At 41.2% G+C, this 20,668-nt stretch overlaps 1 protein-coding gene across 5 annotated transcripts; it reads right to left on the bottom strand.

Moving 5' to 3' along the window:
• Positions 1-1,153: 1,153 nt before the first annotated feature.
• On the bottom strand, positions 1,154-19,957 carry CEP95 (centrosomal protein 95). Of its 5 annotated transcripts, none has more exons than XM_055727080.1 (22): positions 19,546-19,957; positions 17,506-17,634; positions 16,421-16,528; positions 15,407-15,520; positions 14,066-14,174; positions 13,455-13,564; positions 12,549-12,683; positions 11,541-11,755; positions 11,048-11,117; positions 10,352-10,452; positions 9,014-9,135; positions 8,569-8,701; positions 8,280-8,394; positions 7,286-7,464; positions 6,924-7,016; positions 5,873-6,023; positions 4,500-4,660; positions 3,923-3,997; positions 3,258-3,410; positions 2,026-2,172; positions 1,858-1,929; positions 1,154-1,785 (listed from the first exon to the last, which is right to left on the bottom strand). In XM_055727080.1, exons 1-22 carry the CDS (start codon positions 19,565-19,567, stop codon positions 1,609-1,611), a joined length of 2,691 nt encoding a protein of 896 aa, XP_055583055.1. In that variant the 5' UTR covers positions 19,568-19,957; the 3' UTR covers positions 1,154-1,608. The 5 variants fall into 5 exon arrangements, with proteins under 5 accessions (XP_055583055.1, XP_055583040.1, XP_055583050.1 ...); XM_055727065.1 differs by having other exon boundaries at positions 10,352-10,455; positions 19,546-19,956; XM_055727075.1 differs by having other exon boundaries at positions 8,569-8,698; positions 10,352-10,455; positions 19,546-19,954.
• Between the last annotated feature and the right edge of the window lie 711 nt (positions 19,958-20,668).

Here is a 20,668-nt window from a genome sequence, read left to right as displayed (position 1 = left end):
GTGGAGGGGTTTTTTTGTTGCGTGTTGTTTAGGCTCGATTTTGGTTTTTTAAGTGCGGCATATCATGCTCTAACTGCTAGCTGATGTGTCTCATCTGTAAAGGCAGCATCTCCAGCTGCTGGGGGCTGCTTTTTCTGCTTCGCTGTTTTTGGTTTTTTTCTTCCCAATGCACAAGTCTGAATTCACTGAGTGTGGTACCAATTCTGTAAGAGACACCACCTCTCGGCAAGCTTTAAATACTGTGTATACAATACAATTCCAGTATTTTTATGTAAATTCTCACACGTGCCATTTTCAGGAAGAATTCTTCTACTAGAGCTTGTTCAAAATTATGCTTCAGTTTACCTTGGTACTGAGGAAGAACTTTAAAATTTGCGGGTTTTTTTCAGGTAGAGGAGAATGTATCAGTAATGGGCTTCACTAAGCATCAGCTTGGTTTCATGTAATGTGTTCTCAGTTTAAGTATTCAGCTGCATCTGCATCTCGTAGGGCCTGTAACTCACGGCTGCTGAAACTTGAATTTTCTACTAAACGCTGTATTGTTTATAGCATGTGATGATTCTACAAAGATAGGTGTAGTGCCTCTTGTCAGCCGCCTAGAAGCAGACCTTACAACCTAAAGTAAGGTAAAAGCTGAATGTTAGAATTTGTATTTAGCTTCACACAGACAGAACCATAACTGATCTGCTTTTCCCTAAAAACCACCAAAAACCAAACCAGCCAACAGAGTACTATATACAAGTACCCCTGCAAAACAGTTGTCCAAATAATCTGCTTCGAAGAGCAAACCTCGCTGCTTCTCCCTTTGTATATGGCATTATGCAACTCCCTTCAGAAACAGCAACTGAAACAAAAGTGGGCTTGTTTACAGGTGGGTTGATGTAGTTTGGAAATGCTGTGTGGAACCTACAGCACATATACTGATTAGTATACCCCTGTTGGAAATAACGAGTAAAGCTGTCCACAGCTTGTAGCCCTTACAGAAGCTTGATTTTACTGCTTTTGAAATAGGAAATTATGAAAATTCTTCCACGTACTTTTCCCAATACACTTGTGGCACAGGAAGTAGCACGGCATATGTTCTGCCATTAACAAGCCAACACAGCATTGTGTAGAATAAGTAGCCCACCCTTGCTTAATCTATTTAAATGAGTGATTTTCACAACCGGTTTATTGCAGGCATTCCCTAATTTGTCCTTTCATAAGAACTCGAATCAGTGAAGTTCTTTTAAAGATCTTGTTCTTTTTGAGCATTCCAGTGTTTTAACAGACGAGTGTGGCAGTTCAGCTCCAGCAACAGCAGAACCAGCGCAGGCCTGAGCATTCAGCTCCTCCACTAAGGCGACTTTACCCTGCTTCCTCTGTGTGGAGCTCAACATTATCGCAGCCTTGCTAAGAAGGTAGAAAGAAGTTAAAAAAAAACTTTATTGGTGATCATAAAAGTGCTATAGAGCTCCCAGATACCAGCAACTACACCTCTGACGCGTCAAATTAACAGCCCTAATTATTCTAGCTAAAAACAGCCCACATCATCTTCCTGCTACAGCAGCTCTCAAAGATTCTTATCATCTTCACCAGAGAGAACTGGTGTGATATTCACTTTAAGTCTTACAAGAAACTACTTTTGCCGTACTGAAAGGAAGCCATCTGAAGTCTTGATTTCAGTCTGTCTGCTTCTAGTTCTTGAAAAAAGGTGTCGTCATCACTTTGCATTATTGCTGCTTGCAGTTGCTGTATTTCCTTTTCCATCCTTGATCTCAGTTCTCTTTTTGTTTTCTGCAGCATCTGAAGAAAATAGAGATGTTAACCACAGCATGTAAAAACAAAAGGCATAGATACAAAATTAAAAATCCTTACTTGTGCTTGTGCTTTCTCTCTGGTTTGGATTTCTTGGCGTTCCTGAGATAAAGCTTCTGCTAGCATGGAAAACTAAGCACAACACAGGTTTGAGTGGAACCAGTTACAGAAAGGGAAGATTTCTAGTGTGAAAAATGCTGGCTGCCTTTGATGCAGATTAAACTTTACCTGATCTTTGTAATAGTTCTCCATAGACTCCAGTTCATTTTGATGCTCTCTCCTTTGCTCAGCACGCTTCTCTTGAGCGTATGATCTCAGGTCCATCAGTCTTTGCTTCTGGATTTCTAAGCCTTCTTCAAATAAGTTTTTAAATATCTGCCAGCAATTAAAAAAAAAAAAACCCTGAAACTTTCAAGTATACATTTACGTTTCTCAGCTGTTCCATTTCCTGACAGAATGGTGATCACATGAAGATAGGTCCTTGCCCATGCCAAAAACACACCGTTATCTATCTAGTGATGGTGGCACAGATGCAGCCGAGCTCTATTTGTATTACTCATCGAGCAGAAATTCTGATCAAGGATTTATTATGTCAGTTTAGTCATATGACTAAAAAGGGGGCTAGAACAACAACAAATGTATATTACATTTTTTAAATCACTTCAGACAAGCTGACAGTGCAAGCCGGGGTCTTTGAACACGCACTGTGATGTACAGCCCACCCTGCATTCTGCTGTCTTAACTTCAGGACCTTCATTTCCAGCAGCAGGAAATCCAGCCTGTGCTCAGGCTTTCCATTTATACAAAAGAACGCTTTACCAGCTACAGTGCAGCTTAAGGCAAACAGTTCCCAAATCACTAGTAGTGGATTATGCACTGAACTGCAGGCTTTTATTTTAAAAGGTGAGAATTGTGTATCTGCTCTTGCAAAGTGTAATAACTCTACTTGCTTGTCTTAGCTCTGATGTCCAGCCCTAATTGGAGATCATATCTGTCGAAAAGTTCACTTTGTTTAACAAATACAACTGAGTAACAAAGCTCTCTTTTTGATCAAGTTTCCTTAACTGAAGATCTCGATTGTTTTCTTTGGATAGTAACTATAGGAACAAGTTCTTAATCCTACTGTTTCTGAAAACTCATTTCCCCAATTTCTCATGTTACCAGCCCTGTTTTTCCATACTGATAATTCACCCTTTCTCTTCTTCCCTTAACCCAATAAAGCATCCTTTCTTGTTTTACAGTCGTTTGCCCTAAACCGTAGCAGTGTTTCCAAAGAAGGAACCTTTTCCTCTGTGGCTTTGACTGACCAGCCAGTTCATCCTGGCTCCTGTGCTTGGTCCACTTAACTGGCTCTCTGTCTGCTTGTACCACTATTTGAACTACCCAGCTGTGGGTCCTCAGCGCTGGGGTCCACACAAGAAAGAATTCCGTACTTGCAGAGCAAGACGTTTTGTATTTACCCTTTCTTCCCGTGTCCTAGCCCGCATCATCTTGGCACGCAACTGAACCCGGTAATCTTCATAGTATTTCCTGGCTCGAGCAACTTGCTGGCGTTTCTCTCTCACTTTACTCTGAGCCCATTTCTGGCGGCAGATGCGTTGCTTGAATTCTTGCTAAATGGAGAACAGTAGCTGTAAGACCACCGAGCTTCCAATAGACACTGCTGCAGGCAAAGCTTTGTTAATGATCGCTAAATAAAGAGGGTCCTTTACTGAGGACCTTCTCCCTCCCCCAGCGTTACACTGCGTCTATGGTTTAAAGCTGTAGTTGCCACTAATTTAGCAAGAGGTGCCATCAAGAGCACTATGTAATTAAGGAGTCAGTATTGCCATGGTAGCTGGTGTTTTTACCAGCAACACCAGGAGCCTGAAGTTTCTCCTTGCATGTTCTTAGAATTTGTTTGCACTTCTGAAGCAACAGTGCAGTCTAAGAATAATATTCCATTCCCATGACCTCAGCAGCCACACAGCAAACAGATGACATGGCATTGGAGACCACAGCTACTCAAAAGGCATAAAACTGTCACAAGATAAAAAGCCACTTTCATGGACCAGGGAGTATGTGTTCTAGCTGGCTCAACATGAACTGTTTGTATTATGTAACAAATATCCTTCAAAGAACATACCAGTCTCTTGTTGTGGTCTTGATCTTTTTTAATAAGTGCAACGAGGAGCTCGTGCTTCTTCAGGGCTTGTTGAACCTGGAGGTTTAAAGAAAAGCTAATGACTTCCCGCATTCTGCAGGGCAGGCAGTTGTGTGTAGGAGTTTTAAACATTGCTCCTCCGCTATGTTTTGGTTATGTTGAGAGTTACCATGCATAAGTTAATCAACTTTTGTATCTTATAATTAACTTTTAAGTAGCACTTGAAACTACAAACTGCTTTTTAACGAAAGAGTAGCAATGCTAGGCAGTACTAGGTAAACGAGTATAAAAAATGAACATGATGTTTGCGTGGCTGATGAAAAGCTGAACCCACGTGCCTAGGTACGTACGTCCCCATTTAACCAACCATGCTCAGATACCGCCTGTCCTTTCATATTGTGCTTTGGATGTGCACATACCCTACCTGTGCTGTGTATGAGGAACCAAGATGACCTCATTATTATTTTATTATACAATACAAGCCAATGCCTGCTAGCTGTCCTGTCAGAGGTACTGCTATCCCTGATGCTACTTTGAAGGTAAGAATAAGAAGGCTTACTTCATTTTGGAGGTGTGATCTAGTTCTGCCAGAAGCTGCCTTAAGTTGTTCAGTATGTGCAAGCTGCCGCTGCCACATTTTATTCATTGTATGGTGGGAAATATGCAGGTGGGGAAACTCTTCCAGTAGCTGAAATAGGAGGCCGTCATCTCTTACTTTCACTACAAGGTAAAGACAGATGTGAGCAATAAATTCTGGAGAATACATTTAGTGGTAAATTCTTCCAGACAATGTCAACCTAAGTTATGAAATATTTTAGATGAAGACTATCTAAAACTACCATGCTTTTGTTATGATGTCAAGATAAACCCAGCAGGATGTAACATCGCTCTGTCAGTATGGCAGCAGAGAAAGTAATCCCAAGGTTTTCTTGGGGTGATTTTCATTTTTTTCTGCTGAAGAATTGCTTTTATCGCTCTGGCATTGTTTTCCTACCAGCACCACATCTAGTTTAAGACAGGTGTCCCCTTCCTTCGTCATATGGTTCTCACCATCCCTAACCCACGATTTCTTTGTCTGTCTCTTTCCATCACTGGTTGCAGCATCTTAAACCAATGCTAATACAGCAGTAGTAATGACAGGTCCAGGTCGAGTAAACAAGTGTAAAACTAACTGATTTGCAGCCAGCTCACTCCCATTACATCTTTGATCCTTCTGGAAGGAAGATGATGGGGAGGTGAAACAAATGGGTGTTAACCAAGTATATGCCCTTTAAACACTGGGGAAAAAAAATAAGGCGGTGTACCTGAGCAACGTTCAGATATTCAGGGGATTATACCAGCATCTTTTAAATAATCGTGCACCATGCCGTTTACCAGAGCTGAGCCTGTGATTTGTATGTTGGTTGTTCTTGAAGCATCACTTGCCCAGCAAAACCAGTGGCAGCATTAACACCACAATGGCAGGGTCTTGAGAGGAGGATGGTTGCAACTGACAGATTCAACAACTGTATGTGGCTCAGCACCAGCCCACTTAAGCTAAAGACCCAAATTTAAATCTGATACATGCTCAGAAAAAGCAAAAAAAGAAAAAGAGAAAAGGGGGAAAAAACCCAAACCCAAACCAAAAATGACTGAGCTCAGACTATAGCAGAGCAAGCACAGGAGTAGCAGTAATGGAAACAAGCCTTGAAAATAGTCCAAGGGATTTTAAGGAAGTAGCAAATAGGTCACAGTTGTGATTGTGCATTGGTGGTTTACATTTACTTAAAACATTATATTCCCTAACAAAAATCCAGACATATAGAGGTCATAAGAAGGGGAAAATGCTACAGCTGACTGGTATATGTTGGATTGATGCCTTTATTCTTGGAGTTCAACACATGCTTTCAAAAGATGCCAGTTTTCCACCAAGTATAGTTTTGCAGTTCTTACTTGGAGCTGCTTTCTTTGGCTTCACAGTCCCTCGTTTTGGAATCCACTGGCTGTATTTGGGATTCCGAGGTGTGGTTTTTCTAGAATAAACTTTCACTGGCTGAGGCATTTTTGGAGGTTCTTTAAAGATGTTTTCTTTGTATTCTTGTTCCTTAGGAGCAGATGTAAAACAGATGGAGAACAGGTATGAGAAGGGAAAGACTGACAGATCACATAGTTTGGCTATCAGAACTTAAATGTCTTTGAAACTTTAGAATGAGAATTTGGACATACTGCATTGGATTCTCTAGAAGGCCAGAATTTACCAAATGCAGGTCAGGGTTCAAACAGAGGTTAAATCTCACTATTGCATAATGGCAGCTCTTTTGTAGCATGTAACGCTACTGCAGCAGCCTATGGACTGCTTCTGCAGAGGTGGGGAAGGGTCCAGGGCAGCCTGTATTGTGATGACATTGGTATGACAGAGCTTTTCAGCTTAGGTTCTTTGCTGTTCCAGTAGTATGTAAGAAAAATAGCAAAACCCCCTTTGCCACATGTATAACATTAGAGAGTCACTCTTGCACAAACCCAGCTATCAAGAGTAGTTAGACTATGACAATATTAAGCAGGCTGCTTGCAGTGTACGGCGGTTCCAACTTCATTAAGGTAGCTGTTGGGCTGCGTGTGTGAAGTGCCTGTCAGTGGAGAAATTTCAGCCAGTCTCTGGAAGCTATCTGCTTGCTCACTTGGCTTTAATTCTTTAAATCTGAGTGTCTTGAAGTTAACACTTCATGTGAAAAGTAGGGTGGTTGTTGCCCGTAAGAACAGGTATTATTCATCATACGTAAAAAGTGCTGATATTTCTAAAACTCCTTGTCTCTTGGTTCTACCTATCTCAGGAAAAGCTGTCCAGTTCACTGCTAAAGCAGCACATGGTGCTGTAACTATGACATTGGAAGTCAAGGAGGTTTTGTACCCAAAAGACATCCTCAGTGTCTGGACAGATCATGTAAACAAATTTAAAAAAACAACCAGTCAAAACACAACCAACAATCACCTCGGTGCATCATACCGTTTTCTTGGTAACTTCTCTGAGCTTGCTGAGTCTGAGCCTCTCCCTAGCTTCATAAATTCGTAGTTCATCTTCGTAAGCTTTAGTGACCATCTAGAAAATAAAAGTAAGAGGACTTTTCAGAGAAAATAATCAGCCTGTACAACCACCTCATTAACTTGTTTGGTGTGTGGGTCAAAGTAGCTTCTTCCACTTTGAACTCTCCTTTTTGTGAAATTTGGGGGTTAAGTCTTTTCCTCAGCAGTCTACAGATACAACAGTACACCACTATTAGAGTAGGCCAGATGCCCACAGTAAGTAAGAGCCTTTAGTTTTAATGCTGTTAGTAAGAATGACCAAGAGGTCTCTAACTTAGAAATTACCTTTGTTTTTCTTGTTCTTTCATCCCTTTCTTTTTGCAGCTGGCTGTGTATTTTCTTTATTTGGCCTGTTCTGTTACTACAAAGTTTATCTTCCAACTCTAAAGACAGTTGATGCTGAGATGAGGGGGAGGATGGAGAAAGGGATCGTGGCCTGCTGGGGTGCCTTAGACGTGATGTGTCTGTAAGGAAAGGCGATTCACTGAGTATCTAACTTGAAAGAAACAAATCCTCCAGCCAAACGTAAGGGGAAAAAAGCATACACCCCCTGCAAAACCTATAGAGTCAAACCTTCCCAAGGCATAAGAGTCAGCAAGTTTAGCACAAATTAAGTGATAAAACGTGAAAAGCCTTTGCCTTTAGAACTATCCCTGGCCTGAATCACAAATGTTTGGCCTTGTATAACAGCAAGGAGATATTAAAGATGGGAAAGAAAAAAGCAACAAATACAACTGAAAGTAGCTCAAGATGAGAGACTGTCTATACACCGGGTCACACACAGCTCCGTCTTGCAATATAATGATGTGGATTAGATCAAGCTATATGACAGTTTTATAGCCTGGTGTACATACAGGGTGGTTATTTAATCATATTGCCACCAACACACGTATACATGCTACGCTGGGCACAGCAGAACCTGCAGTGTATTGTGAATAGGCTCTGATTCCAGAATCACAGTCCCGTCAGTGAGCGTGTTCTGGCCCTCCCCCCACGTTCTGTACACGTCCTACCGCAGCTGTGTTTGCCTTGTATTTTTAGTGAACCTTGTATTTTTAGTGAAGTTTAACCATAGCTATTTAAGCGTTAAATGGGAACTTAACTGCAATTCTGCTACTGTTGCTCAGGTTTGGATCTAAACCAAGATAAAAGTGAACTAACAATACAAAACTTACACTGAACCACTTACAGTGTGAGTTACTGTCAGCTTTACATGAGAAGTTGTTTTTTATATGTATTCCTTTCCATCCTAATACTGAACTGGCATACGAATTGTTACCTCGTTCAGCTTTCCTTTGGCGATAATCCATGACACTGTCGCTGTGCTGAGACAGGTTGTCTTCATTTGTCAAGTCCTCTTCTCTGGTGTGCCCACCCAAAGCTTGCTTTAGCATCTGTTGGATGAGGGGGTTGTGTCAGGTTCACTAGTTCAAAATTTAGAACTGTCTAAAGTCAGGTGTTAGTAGCAGATTTCTTTTTCATCAACATCAAATTTATATTTGTGTTCTCTCCACTATCATTACTAAGACTAGATTGTTCAAATACAACGATGAATACATTTCACTTACCAAATCTAGTTCGTTTAACCTGTGAGAGAGTTTTTCTGACACTTGATGAAGCTCTTGCTCGGATAGCTTTTCCTTTGTTCTTCTGTGGGACAGAGACTCTTCAAGTGAATCCATAGTAGAATTTTCGTATCTGCTAAAACAGAACACACACATATTTAATTTCTGTTCTAAAACCTGGAAAATAAGCATTACCTTGTACAATTCCAGTTCACTTCTTGTGTGAGCACATTTTTATAGAATTAAATGGAAGCTGAATGTGTAAACGTCTATAACTATATTTAAGAAAAAGCATGTTTGTCAGGAGAAACAGGAAATCTTTCTGTTAAAATTATTCTTTCACTCTCATGCAGCCCAAGGAGGAAGAGATCTTATTTTAAAAGGGGGAGCTGGGGGCCATGTATATGAAAGTGCTAGCTTGGCTCAGTACCAAAAAACCTGAACTTGCCTTTTCTTTCCAGGCAGATATCTAGATTCAGGTCTTGGAGTTTGTGATACTTGTTCAGCACTTCGTGAGAATTTTTGATGCAAAGAAGAAGCAGATGTAGAAGTCTCATATACCTGAGGAACCTTGGAAAACAATTAGGAGTAAATTAGATTAATTAAGATCTTCACAGTAAAGTTCAGAAATACTATAGATCACGTGAGTAGAGATATCCTACAACAGATTTTATAGGAGAACCATCTCAAACTATATGATTTTATTTATATATAAACAGTCATGTTTCCAGGTCCTTTACTGAAGGTGGTGTGCTGTAGAGAATGAGATGTTTAAAGAAATAGATTATCAAAAATACAGAAGATCAAGAATCATAGCTAAACCACTGAAGCAGAAGAACAGGGTCTAGTTTAAGTTGTATGGAGTATCCCTACGTACTACCTCTTTAGCCTGGGACTAATGCTTAGTACTGAGAATAAGCTAAACCTCACGGAGTATAGACTAAGCTACAATTCACAGCAAGCTAAAAGAAAAAAAAAAAGTATCTCTTTGTGCCATTTAGTTACACTGATTTAGTGCTGCCCGCTAACTTACCTGTTTGAACTGGAGTAATCTGGGTTGCCATGCATATACTTGCAAATACACCAATGGAAAAATGAGTTTTAAACAGAGACAATGTTTTAAACAGACAGGGCAGAAAGGCTGTTGAAACTACTGGAACAAATGAAGTCTGTGAGTACCTCTTGTGGTTGCAGAAGGCAAAAAAGTTTTCTAGAGCAAGAAACTTCCTATACAGATACATTTCTACAAGCACAGAATGGCATCTGCTGATCAATTTGTGGGTTTTGCGTTATTCAATTTTTGAAAAGCAAAGGACAATGCAAGGAAATAAAATGAAATAATATAGCCAGGCAGTTCAGTGATGTTTAGGAAGGCAGCGAAATCTGATTTTTACTGGAGTCTGAACAACCCCAGAAAACCAAAGTTCTTACTAATTTAGAATTCTGTTACACCTCAGAGAAAGGACAAGACTGCACTTTTGTGTTTTATACACCTTTGATTAAAACCAAGATAACCAATAACTGGTTGGTTGTGATAAATCAGAACTCTATAGGTACTGGCACTTACACATCTTGAAGCAAACACCTCCCAAAAGAACTGATGTGACTCAGACACCGACTATGTAAAGTTTGTAACAACGTTGCAGCACTGATTGTATATTGAAGAAAGCAAGCCAAAAGCAGGTTAGAAAAAGCCCAGAAGTGCCACAAGGTATCACGAAAATTAAGCAGAAATCCAAAAATATTGACTGAACGTCCACAAATAAGGTAAAGATGCAACATGTACCTTTGCCACACTGTCCTCGGCGGCATTTGATACCACCTCATCTCCCACCGCAGAAGCAAACAGGTAAGTGTTAGGTGATGGCACAGGCTGCACTGCACCTGCTACTGCAGGGAACAAGTTAAAAAAAAAAAAGTGTGATCTGCGGCCTCTGGATCCAAATTTGAAGAGAACAGGATGACAAAGCAACTGTGGTTACACAGTTGTGACATTTGTTTTGGTAATTTTTCAAGTTTTCAATGTGCAGTGTATGGGAGTGCTATGGAAACTAGAAAGGTAAGCAGTGTTTCCCAGGCAACAGAAAATTAGTACTGAAAACTGGCTTCTAAACCTTTTCTACAACAGCAGTTAAGGGCTTATTCCTAGAGTTGAAACTGGCTTGTTTGGACCATCTTTCTCTGCTCAGAATAAGTTCAGCCATGGGAGTTACCTGATAGAAGATACTTCAGTAGTACAGGCCCATCTTAACGGGATTAACTAACAGAGTTGAACTGGGGACACAGATTATTTTTTTCCAGCACAGTAAACAGCTTACAAGTAACCTATTTTTGTTTCTCTATAAAACAGAGATAGAAATACGATCTTGTGGCTTAAAAAATGCACTAGTAGTTTCAAAACCATGTTTCTAGCAGTGCCAATAAAAATAAATGCAACATTTGACTCTTAAGAGCTACCCTATAGTAAGCGAAATTCTCTCACCAAGGATCTTCCTTGATAGAGGAAGACTACCAGAAACATCTTCAGATTTTTCTTTAACTGACTTTTCAAGCTGAAATAAAAAGCAACACGTTTTCTATAAATTCACAGGAGAGTGTTGAAAGAAAGGTCACACGTTAGGTTTGTCTGCATATGGAAATCGGTGCTGATTTTATAGATAAATACACTATAATTATTTTATTTACAATACTGTAAACTGTGCAGTTACATTGATTATGGAGATGTGTATGTATATGTGTATAAGATAAACACACCCTTCAAATTTACAACCTCTCTGGACTCTGTGAAGAGTGAATCCACAGTCCTAAATTCTTTGAACTGTGAAATCTGACACATTCCGAAGTGTTCTTCAGAGACCATTTACACCATTCTGTAAGTATACTCTAGAAGGTTGTAAAGGGAAAGCAGTATTGATTACTGGGGGGAAAAAAAAAAAAAATTTAAAATAAAAATCAAAGGATAGGTTTTTGCTCACAGTAGGTGTTTTCCCCTCTTGACTGTTCGCCGAAGCTGCTGACTCACTGTCTGAACGGTGATAATTTCTCCATCCAGGATAATAAGGCCTAGCTTCCAAAGGCTGAAATGGTGGTAGCAGAGGAATAGCTTGCTGTAGAGGCTCCCCAAGTTTTGTAGCACTGGCACTCAAACTCTCTTTTTGAGGTTCAGTAGTATGAACAGACTCCAATGACCCTGAAAAGATAAATACCAAAAACTTGGAAGTTTAGAGTGTTATCTGTGAAAGCAAAATGTTTCGGTTTGTATATTGCCCACACATATTAAAGGCAAGTATCTAAATACCTAAATGTTAGCCACCATCTTTGTTGGATTGCACAGAACAGTCCTGTAACATTTTTATGCCTTACAATCTTATTGTTCGGTTTACAGAGGTACATGCTGCAGCCCCTCCCTCCCTCCTTTTCTAGGAGAACCCAGTTTTTCGTGACTGTATGTATGTATGTACATACTGCTTTCATACCGCCCGGGTGCAGCTATGTGCATACACAGTAAAAGCCTTTCGATTTGCTGTTCTTTTCGGCAGAGTCAGTTCAGCTACACGTGCTGGGGAATCCTGTTCATATGCAGGAATTCTAAGCAGCAGCAGAGGCCAGGGACAGTCTGCGAAGATGGCTGCCACCTGTCAGAACGATTCACCCAATACACAATCTAGCCATAACTGTCCTTAAGAACAGGATGAAAGCTCCCTCCAGCACATGGTTTTCAACGCTATGATCTTCCGCAAGGCCTTTTTACTTTTAGTGTTTTGCTTACTGAACGACAAAAGGAAAAAAACCTAGCTGCAGCTGAATCCTAGCTAAGCAGAAACACCCCAGATAATGAAGTCTGCATACTCTGGGACACCAATTTCTGAAAAGGATTTATTTATTTCAAATCATGCAGGACTAAGGGTCTCCTGTACACCACTTTAGTCCCCTACACCCCTTTGTTAAAATCAGGTAGATTAGCTATCAGAACTAACACTCACCATCTTCCTTTTCCTTTACAATGTCCCTTTCAGTTTCAGAAAAGTGCCTAGGTAATGCTGCAATAGCCCCTGAGTTTTTAGATTCCTGCACCCCGTTGTCCTCTTCTGCTGGTAAGAATTCAGGAAACTGGAATTCTAGAAGTGGTGTTTGAAAAAGATTACATTAGGAACCGTAAAGCATCCTGCTACAAACTGTTTTAGATGGACAACTTTCATGTCTGGTATGTTAATAACTTGGTGTTAGCAATCCGTACTATGATCAAAATAAGTCCGTTAAATTCTTACTTGTAATTCTATTCAATGAAAATGTCATAATTCATAATAGTTATTTATGCCTCTAATTGGAAAGACTAATCACCAATGAGAATAAGAATATTCTTACAGGAAATAGGAATGGACTCCATTTAAGTAGTATGCACATTACTTGTTCCAGAGCCACCCGTAACGTTTAAGTGGCCCACACTCCTAACAAGTATTTAAGAATGAACTTGCTAGTCCTTTTACAGTCTTAAGTAATACGTTTTACACTGGGGTAAGTGAAATACATTAAAAGCTTCCAAATTCTCTTATGCTAACTGACCAAAATAAAACGCTTTCCTAGGGAGAACTGAATTAGAACCTGAACAGCAAACCTTTGAATAAAGTCATGAAAAACTGCAGTACTTCAAGAAGAAATACTTAAAGAAAAACTGGAATACTTTGAGAAGAGATCTTCATCAAGATCAGCTACAGGTACATTTGCTTATTGTGGGCTGCGTTTTTTGGGGTGTGTAAGGTTTTTGGTAAAGTAAGAGTTTAAGACCAAGTATTTGCCTGAATTAAGTAACTTTAAAAAAGAAACAACAACAAAAAAGCCTAGAAACGTTATTACAGAGTAATCTTAAAGTTTTTTTCACCCAAACTCACCTTCCTTTCTCTTGGAAAATGAATGAGCAGTATCTCCAAGTCTAATTAATTCACTGGTAGATTCTGATCCATCTGTATCACAAGATGGAACAAAAAATTCTGACTGGGACCTAAGAGGAACATAAAGCCACGAAATAAATATTTAAGTGTCCTGGCCCCTTCGGCCCGCAAGATGGGGCTGCAGAAGAACGGCAGCTCCGCCTGCTCCAGGCAGCTGGCTGTTACAGGGCAGGGCAGAGGGGACCAGCTTCTACAGAACAAACCAAGACAGAAGTCGTGATGCTAAGCCAAATGCAGTTTAACGAAAATTCAGTAATCTAAAACTGAGACCATGTTTTCAACTTGTTTCGTTCCACATGTGAAGTAAACTTAAGGGAAACAAAATGCTGTCAGCAATCTTCAAAGAAGTTCTGGATCTAATTTTAGCCCTCTCGCTGCCCAACTAAAGGAGAAAGTTACCTCACATTCCATTTGACATACGTCATCAGTACGTTTCCTACTGGCATACTATTAAAAACCTGCCAGTTTCTCTACAGATACACAAAAATATAGAAAAGATAGTAAAGATAGTCAATCACTATATCAATGCAAATGTTCAGAATTGTTCTTACCCTTCAACTGATGAGAATATTGAGGGTTGCATAAGTGGATCAGTGTTGCTTTCTGGCTGCTCTTGAGATGCAATTTGAATTTCATTATTGGACAGCACATTTGCCTCATCTGTTAGTAATCAAGAGGCAGTTATTTTCAGGAAAATTACTTCTACCTATTAACTAACAGGTATTATTGCCACTATCATCAAAACAGTGTAAGCATAATAAAACAATGATGATATCTAAAACGGTGACATGTAATGCCCCGCTTCAGCAGGGGGGGACGTGGGGGGCAACTGTTACAGTAAGTTTTGCCAAGTGATAAAACTATGATATACCCTATCATTTCAATTCTAAATAACCCATTCTTCTTCAAAAGAATTAAATTCTGTACTTACAGCTAGAGAATTAGAGCCACTAATACCAGTACAGGCAGTGAAAATTGCTACTGTTCTCCTTCTGTCATTCACCGTGACACGAGGCAATTGTCTCAGCCACCAGCTGCTCTCTCCTTTACTCACAGGGTACAACAGCTGGCAATGACAGTTCTTGCCAGCTTTAAGACAGGAAGATCAGTACTCAGTCTGCAGTAATGATGATGCCTCTGGAGGGCTGAGTAGCTTCTCTTCCCCTGTTTAGCATTCTCTTCAAAATAGCCCCTGCTATGGATCTGCTCCCAAGACCCACTTCACAGGAAAGCTTAAGTCATCCCCCTGTTTGCGTCCTAATAAGTAAAAGGGATGTCTGCTCCTCGTTCCAATTAAAGTCAATGTTTCCCTCCCTGAATCCTAACCATGAATCATTTGACTTACAAGCTGAAAAGCAACATACCAAGAGAGGATTAATTGTCTGGAGTAAGTTTCTGTCACAAGAATGAAGCAGAAAACTTATTTTCACCAAAACTTGTTAAAAGGCAAGAACTGGAGAACATTATCTGTCTATTGTATCATTATTGTTTATGAAAGTAAGGAATGTAATCAGTTTGGCTACTGAAATTTCCTCCCCCCACAGTCAGTTTCAGTCTTTCTCCTCTGCATTGTCAAGGTTATAAACAAGGCAAACACACCAAATAATCTTTGCTACATTGGAAACAGCTCGGGTATCTCAAAACAAGGTTTCACGAAGCCTACATCTTCGATGGATGTCATTCCCTGTAGCTGTTACTGAGGAGAACAGCAAAGAAACAATTTTTATCTATTGTGGAAGCCGTTTTCCATCCATGAATACAAAGAACAATGGTCACGAGAACCTAAGCCCTCAGCAAGCTAACTTGATAGCAGACAAACAGAAAAACCAAGCTGTCCATAACAGAGCAGTAGCAGAACATAGTATCTTAAACCAGGGCATCTGTCTACTCACCTCCATTCTGAGAAGAAGATTCACTGACTTCTTCTGTAAGATACTCTAACAAACCATCAAATATTTCGAGGAGGTTTCTGATAGATTCCCTTTCTCCTTTCACAATGTTCTCACCTTAAGAGAAGGTACTGCCACATATTAATAACTAGTACGTCACAGAAGATAAATTTTCAAAAGCACAAGTTTCCTGGAGAAGACTGCTTGGAAATTCTTGTGAAGGTGTCAGCTCAGAAGACAACTGGTCACTCTATGGTTACATACATAAGCTTAAGGCATCTTAAAGGTTTCCTAAAGTTGCATATTTTCAGTTCTACTAAGTTTATTGATGCTGTACCTGCTTCCACACGAAAAAAACCCCACAGAACAGGGCTGTGTTCTGGGATAATTGGTATTTAATATTTTCTTATACATACCAGCTACAGCATGAACCAAGTTGATGGACTGGCAGGCAGGATTACAAACACCAGCCATACTGTACAGGTATTAGAAAGGGCTACTCCATATCAAACCAGCAGTTTTCATTCTTTGCAGTCTCTGTTATGTGAGACCTTACATACGAATACTCATATTATCTGTGTACAAAGGATAGTCAGCACATGGTTCAAGTCTTTACTCACAAACTTTTTAAAATTCAGTAACAAGTTTGAAATTAAAGGCTCATGTTTTAAAACGCAGTCTCCAAGCTTTAACTGTATACAGAAAAACACTGAGCCAGTAACAGATTTCAGGTAACGCGTTAGCAGATGAGTGAAGTATGATTGATTGTTAACTTTAACATTTCTTACAGGTCTATGTTGTACAAGATGGCTCTTATTTATTCTCTGCATGCTGTTTAAATTTAATAACCTGATGACCAAGGCAAGGGTTCAGTGTTTTGATGACATTCGCTACAGGGAAAAACCTTTCATGTAAGTACAAAAGTATGCTTTATAACATGTGGTTCTTATAAAATGTTCAAATTAAAGCACACAGATATTCAGCTGGTGTTTTTTCTACATTAAAATGAGTACTTACCAGTGATGTGCGACAAGCTGACCTGCAAATAGTCCAGTGCCAGGGAATCTATTACTGCTTGTACATTATGGGCATCATCCTCTTGGCTTCTAGGAGCAGCTATGAAATCTATTCAAAATAAATAACAGACTTTAGGCTACCTTAATGGATAGCTTATTGCATATGCTTTAACTACTTTAACCTTCACTTACAAGTTAGCATTTTTTTCAATACCTTGTGTACTTGGTGAAAAGCCCCAATATTATATGGTCATATGAAATCTTTTATAAGTACTGAATACAAACATAGAACACCCCCTGGAAGATGTGAGGATTTTATCAGCTGAAGTATTCTATTCAAGAATAGAGACTACTAAGTATTTTTCCTCCTTCACTCCCAGCGCACACATCTAGTTCAGATTGTCAAATTGGAATTGAACCTTTGTATTAAGGTCTCTTCTTTCCCTGTCAGAGACTAGCTGTACTGCAACTTATTCTACTTAATTGGGAGTAACATTATTTTTAGTTCTGGGCTTATATTTAACAGGACTTCTACCTCCAATAGCTCAGCACTATTAAAATCTTCTGCAAGTAGGAGTCTTGACACTTCCCACATGCAATAGTTCACCATAAAGCAAACAAATAATCGTATAGCCGTTGCTTAATTATTGTCACTGAAGTCACATGGAGTTGGATTAAACCAGAGTTAAATCACAGTTTAGCTCTCAACAGACTTTAAGTATTAAGCATTTTATAAGAACATGATTCACTATTAACACTTTTTTAAGATAGATGAGTCAATTCACACCCTTAAAAGGTATCGTGCCTATGGATGGCATTCAAGGCCTAATTTACAATAACAAACTTTTTGCTGTAGCTGTACTAGTGAACTCCCCTCATAGCTGCCATGCATACCAGTCAAAAAAACAACAGCCAATACTACTTGAATCTTTTTAAAGAATGACAGTCTTTTGTGTTTGTCTTTGGAAGGACACAAATACTTTTAAAACCTTACATCTGTAATAAGTTTTGTAAACTTAGTTTGTTCATTACAAAATATGCAGAAACAAACCAACAAAAAACATGTTTAGAAGTTATCGTTCCCACCTGGTACTTTTTCTCCTAAGATCGACTCATAAAGACGAACAAACACATCGGCACCACATTCTGAGAGATGCTTTATGTGCTGGTTTATGTGGCAGCTCCTTAAAAGATCATTGGCAACATCAATCCAATCTATTAAAAAGTAAACCATATTAATGTCAGAACTGAGAGACACAGAAATAAAGACAGGGTTAGTTACAGTAAAAGATGGAATCCGTTCAAGTGTCTTTGACTCCTCCATAGGTGATCAATCCCAGTCATGCTACCCCAATCATCCAAAACACTGAACATGTATGATTTCTGCTCCATGCCCTTTACTTCAGGTAGAATCACAGAATTGTTTAGGTTGGAAAAGACCTTTAAGATCATTGAGTCCAACCATAAACATAACACTGCCAAGTCCCACTAAACCATGTCCATAAGCACCACATCTACACATCTTTTAAATACCCCCAGGGGCAGCGACTCCACCCTTCCAGTGAAGAAATTTTTCCTCATACCCAATCTAAGCCTCCCCTGGTGCAACTTGAGGCCATTTCCTCTCATCCCATCACTTGTTACTTGGGAAGAGAGACTGACACCTCACTACAACCTCCTTTCAGATGGAAACACAGAGTAAGGGATGATACAGCCATGATCTTATTCAAGAACACAGTCCTAGCACAACTGGATTTGAGAGCTGAAGGGTACTAAGTACCACAGGCTAGAGAGATTCCTTTTTTTTCTTCCACATAATTAAAGGCAAATTTTGGTCTGGCTGCACAGCCAGGAATTCCAAACCTTGAAGGACTTAAAGCTTTCATACATCTTTTATGAAGAATCAGAAGGGACATATACTTTTTTGAAAAACATGCTTCTTTTGAAAAACTAGCTTCTCTAATACTCTTAGGCAGTGTCAACACTGCTAATAAAGGTATTCTTCATGGCAGCTAAATTCAAGGGCTAGTTTTATTAGTTTGCTGTTTTGGAGTTACAGGAATATGGCGCTGGTCCCACCAACTTCAAGCTATGTTAAGCACGATGAGATGTGTGTGCATAAAGAGCCTGATTTTTCCAAAACCTTGAGTCCTGCATTCAAAGTGCTTTGAAGTACATGGATGCTTTACAGCCCTCCTTGTCACCCAATTCAAATATCAGCTCGGAAGAACAGATGTCATCTGTTAGTCTGAGATCTCTTCAGGTTGGATTTTCCCACTACATGTTGCTTTTGCAAACAGAACAGTTTTTTAACAAGTACTATCAACAATTTTAAATTACTAGAGAAGGGATAAGTCATCTTTGGAAGGAAAAAATATACAAACATTATTGCAGAAACCAATTTGTACGCTTTTTCCTCTTCTGTGTGCAGGGAGTATTACTTTTCCATCACTTTTCACTGAGTTCCAGAAATTGCTTAACTTAATACTTTAATAATTTCAAGATGTATGAAAGGTTTAAGTAGCATCGCCTACATTTCATTTCAGGCTGATATGCCTTAGAAAACTTCAGTTAAATATAGAATGGTTTGGGTTGGAGGGGATGTTATAGATGACCTGGTTCCAGCCCCCCTGCGACAGGGACACCTCCCAGTAGCCCAGGTGGCTCCAAGCCCCCTCCAGCCTGGCCTGGGACACTGCCAGGGATGGGGCACCCAGTGTCAGTGTCCTGCTACCCTCCAGCTTTATCAGTTTAAAAGTGTCACCGGAGGGGGGAGGGTAACATAAAGAGCTTAAGCCACAACACAAGAAAAAAAGCTTTAAGGAAAAGCACGTCTGGATAAAGTGAGCTGTGTTAGCAATACGAGCAGCATGCGGGTGGTAAGGTGGAGAGGGAAGAAAACGCAGCTGCACCCTGTCTCCCCCACGCCTGCAGGGCAGAGGGCTGGCTGCTCCTCTGGGGCTGGCACCCACCCCGCCGCAAGGCCCCGCGGGGTGGCAGGGACACGCCATAGCCCAGCCGCAGCGCCGAGCAGGGCACGGCAAGCGTGGGGAGAGGGGCCCAGGGACGGGCGACCTCTTCACTTCACTTCACGGCCCGGCCCCTCACGGCGGCGGCCGCCCCTACCTCTCTCCTCAGCGCTGCCCATGGCGCGGTGCCTCACGCACCAACGGACGGCGGACGCGGCCCCCCGGGGAATTTAAACAGCCCCCCTCGGCGTCCTCCGCGCTGATTGGGCAGGCTGCGCGGAAGGGGCGGGGTTTCCCCGCGCAGCGCTGCCGTCGCGGGCCGTGGAAGGACTGGTCGTCATGGAAACGGTGGGAGGGGGCGCCTGTGCCTGGGGCCACGCCGCAGAGCGGGTCATGCGGCCTCCCCCTCCCGCGCTGCAGTACGCGCCACTGTCACGTGACGGGGGTCGTCCCCCCCCGACCAGCTCCCCTCAGGCGCCCCGGCGGGCCCGGCCGCCGCCCCCTCCCGCTCCCCCGGCCCTGGGGGCGGCTGGCGGTGCAAAATGGCGGCGCGGTGACGTCCCGGGGCTGTGCGGTGGCGGCGGGGTTTGCCCGCGCAGGTTCCGCCTTCGTCGCCCTGAAAGGGAGGCGGGTGCTGGCGGCTGGCCGGGGGCGAGTGGGTGGAGCGGGGGAAAGTTCTAGAACTTGACCTTGCGGGCCGGGCCTGGGCTGTTTGCGGAGGGGCGGGGGCGGTGCTCGCGTTAACGGGGTGGTTATGAGGTGGAGGGGGAGTGTTATGGTGTGAGTGATGCAAGTTTGCTGGGGAAATGCGGGGTAAATGCGCATTTGGTGCCTGACAGGAATGTTAGAGCCTTTACCAAAAGTAAGATTTAGAAGGTTTAGTCAAGGGAAACTTCCTGTATTGTTAGGTGCTGTACAGGTTTTGTGAGATGTTGGATGGTGAAAGTACGGTCTTCCTTACTGAGCAGCAGTATTCCCTGTTCCTTAGGAGTTCTGGCGTTGCCATGTTGCATCAAGACATGCAAAAGTGGAAATAATGGTGCCCCTTACCCTTCAGCTCCTGGAGCATGGTAGAAGCAGCTGAGATCCCAGTTGTGGCTGTAAGAATGACTGGCAGCAAGTAAACATCAGTGACCTTAGCACTAACAGCCTACAGATGTAGATACAGAATCCAAAAGCACATACCACTTTAATAAACACAAAAGGGTTTCTGTGCATGTAAACAAACGTGTATTGGTACTATCAAAATTAATACTAGAACATGGATTCCAGTTTGATAA

This window comes from Falco cherrug, chromosome 1 (assembly GCF_023634085.1).
Source record: "Falco cherrug isolate bFalChe1 chromosome 1, bFalChe1.pri, whole genome shotgun sequence".
Taxonomy (NCBI): domain Eukaryota; kingdom Metazoa; phylum Chordata; class Aves; order Falconiformes; family Falconidae; genus Falco; species Falco cherrug.
Note: the sequence above shows the minus strand (reverse complement) of the source record. Positions and strands in the feature narration are given on the sequence as shown.

Excerpts from the sequence above, each read along its gene's own strand:
- CEP95 (XM_055727065.1), bottom strand. The coding sequence starts at position 19,567 with ATGGGCAGCGCTGAGGAGAGAG. Across the intron at positions 13,565-14,065 it reads ATATTCTCATCAGTTGAAGG|GTCCCAGTCAGAATTTTTTG; the intron begins GTAAGAACAATT and ends TGTTCCTCTTAG. Across the intron at positions 7,465-8,279 it reads CCAAAGGAAAGCTGAACGAG|ACACATCACGTCTAAGGCAC; the intron begins GTAACAATTCGT and ends CTTTCCTTACAG.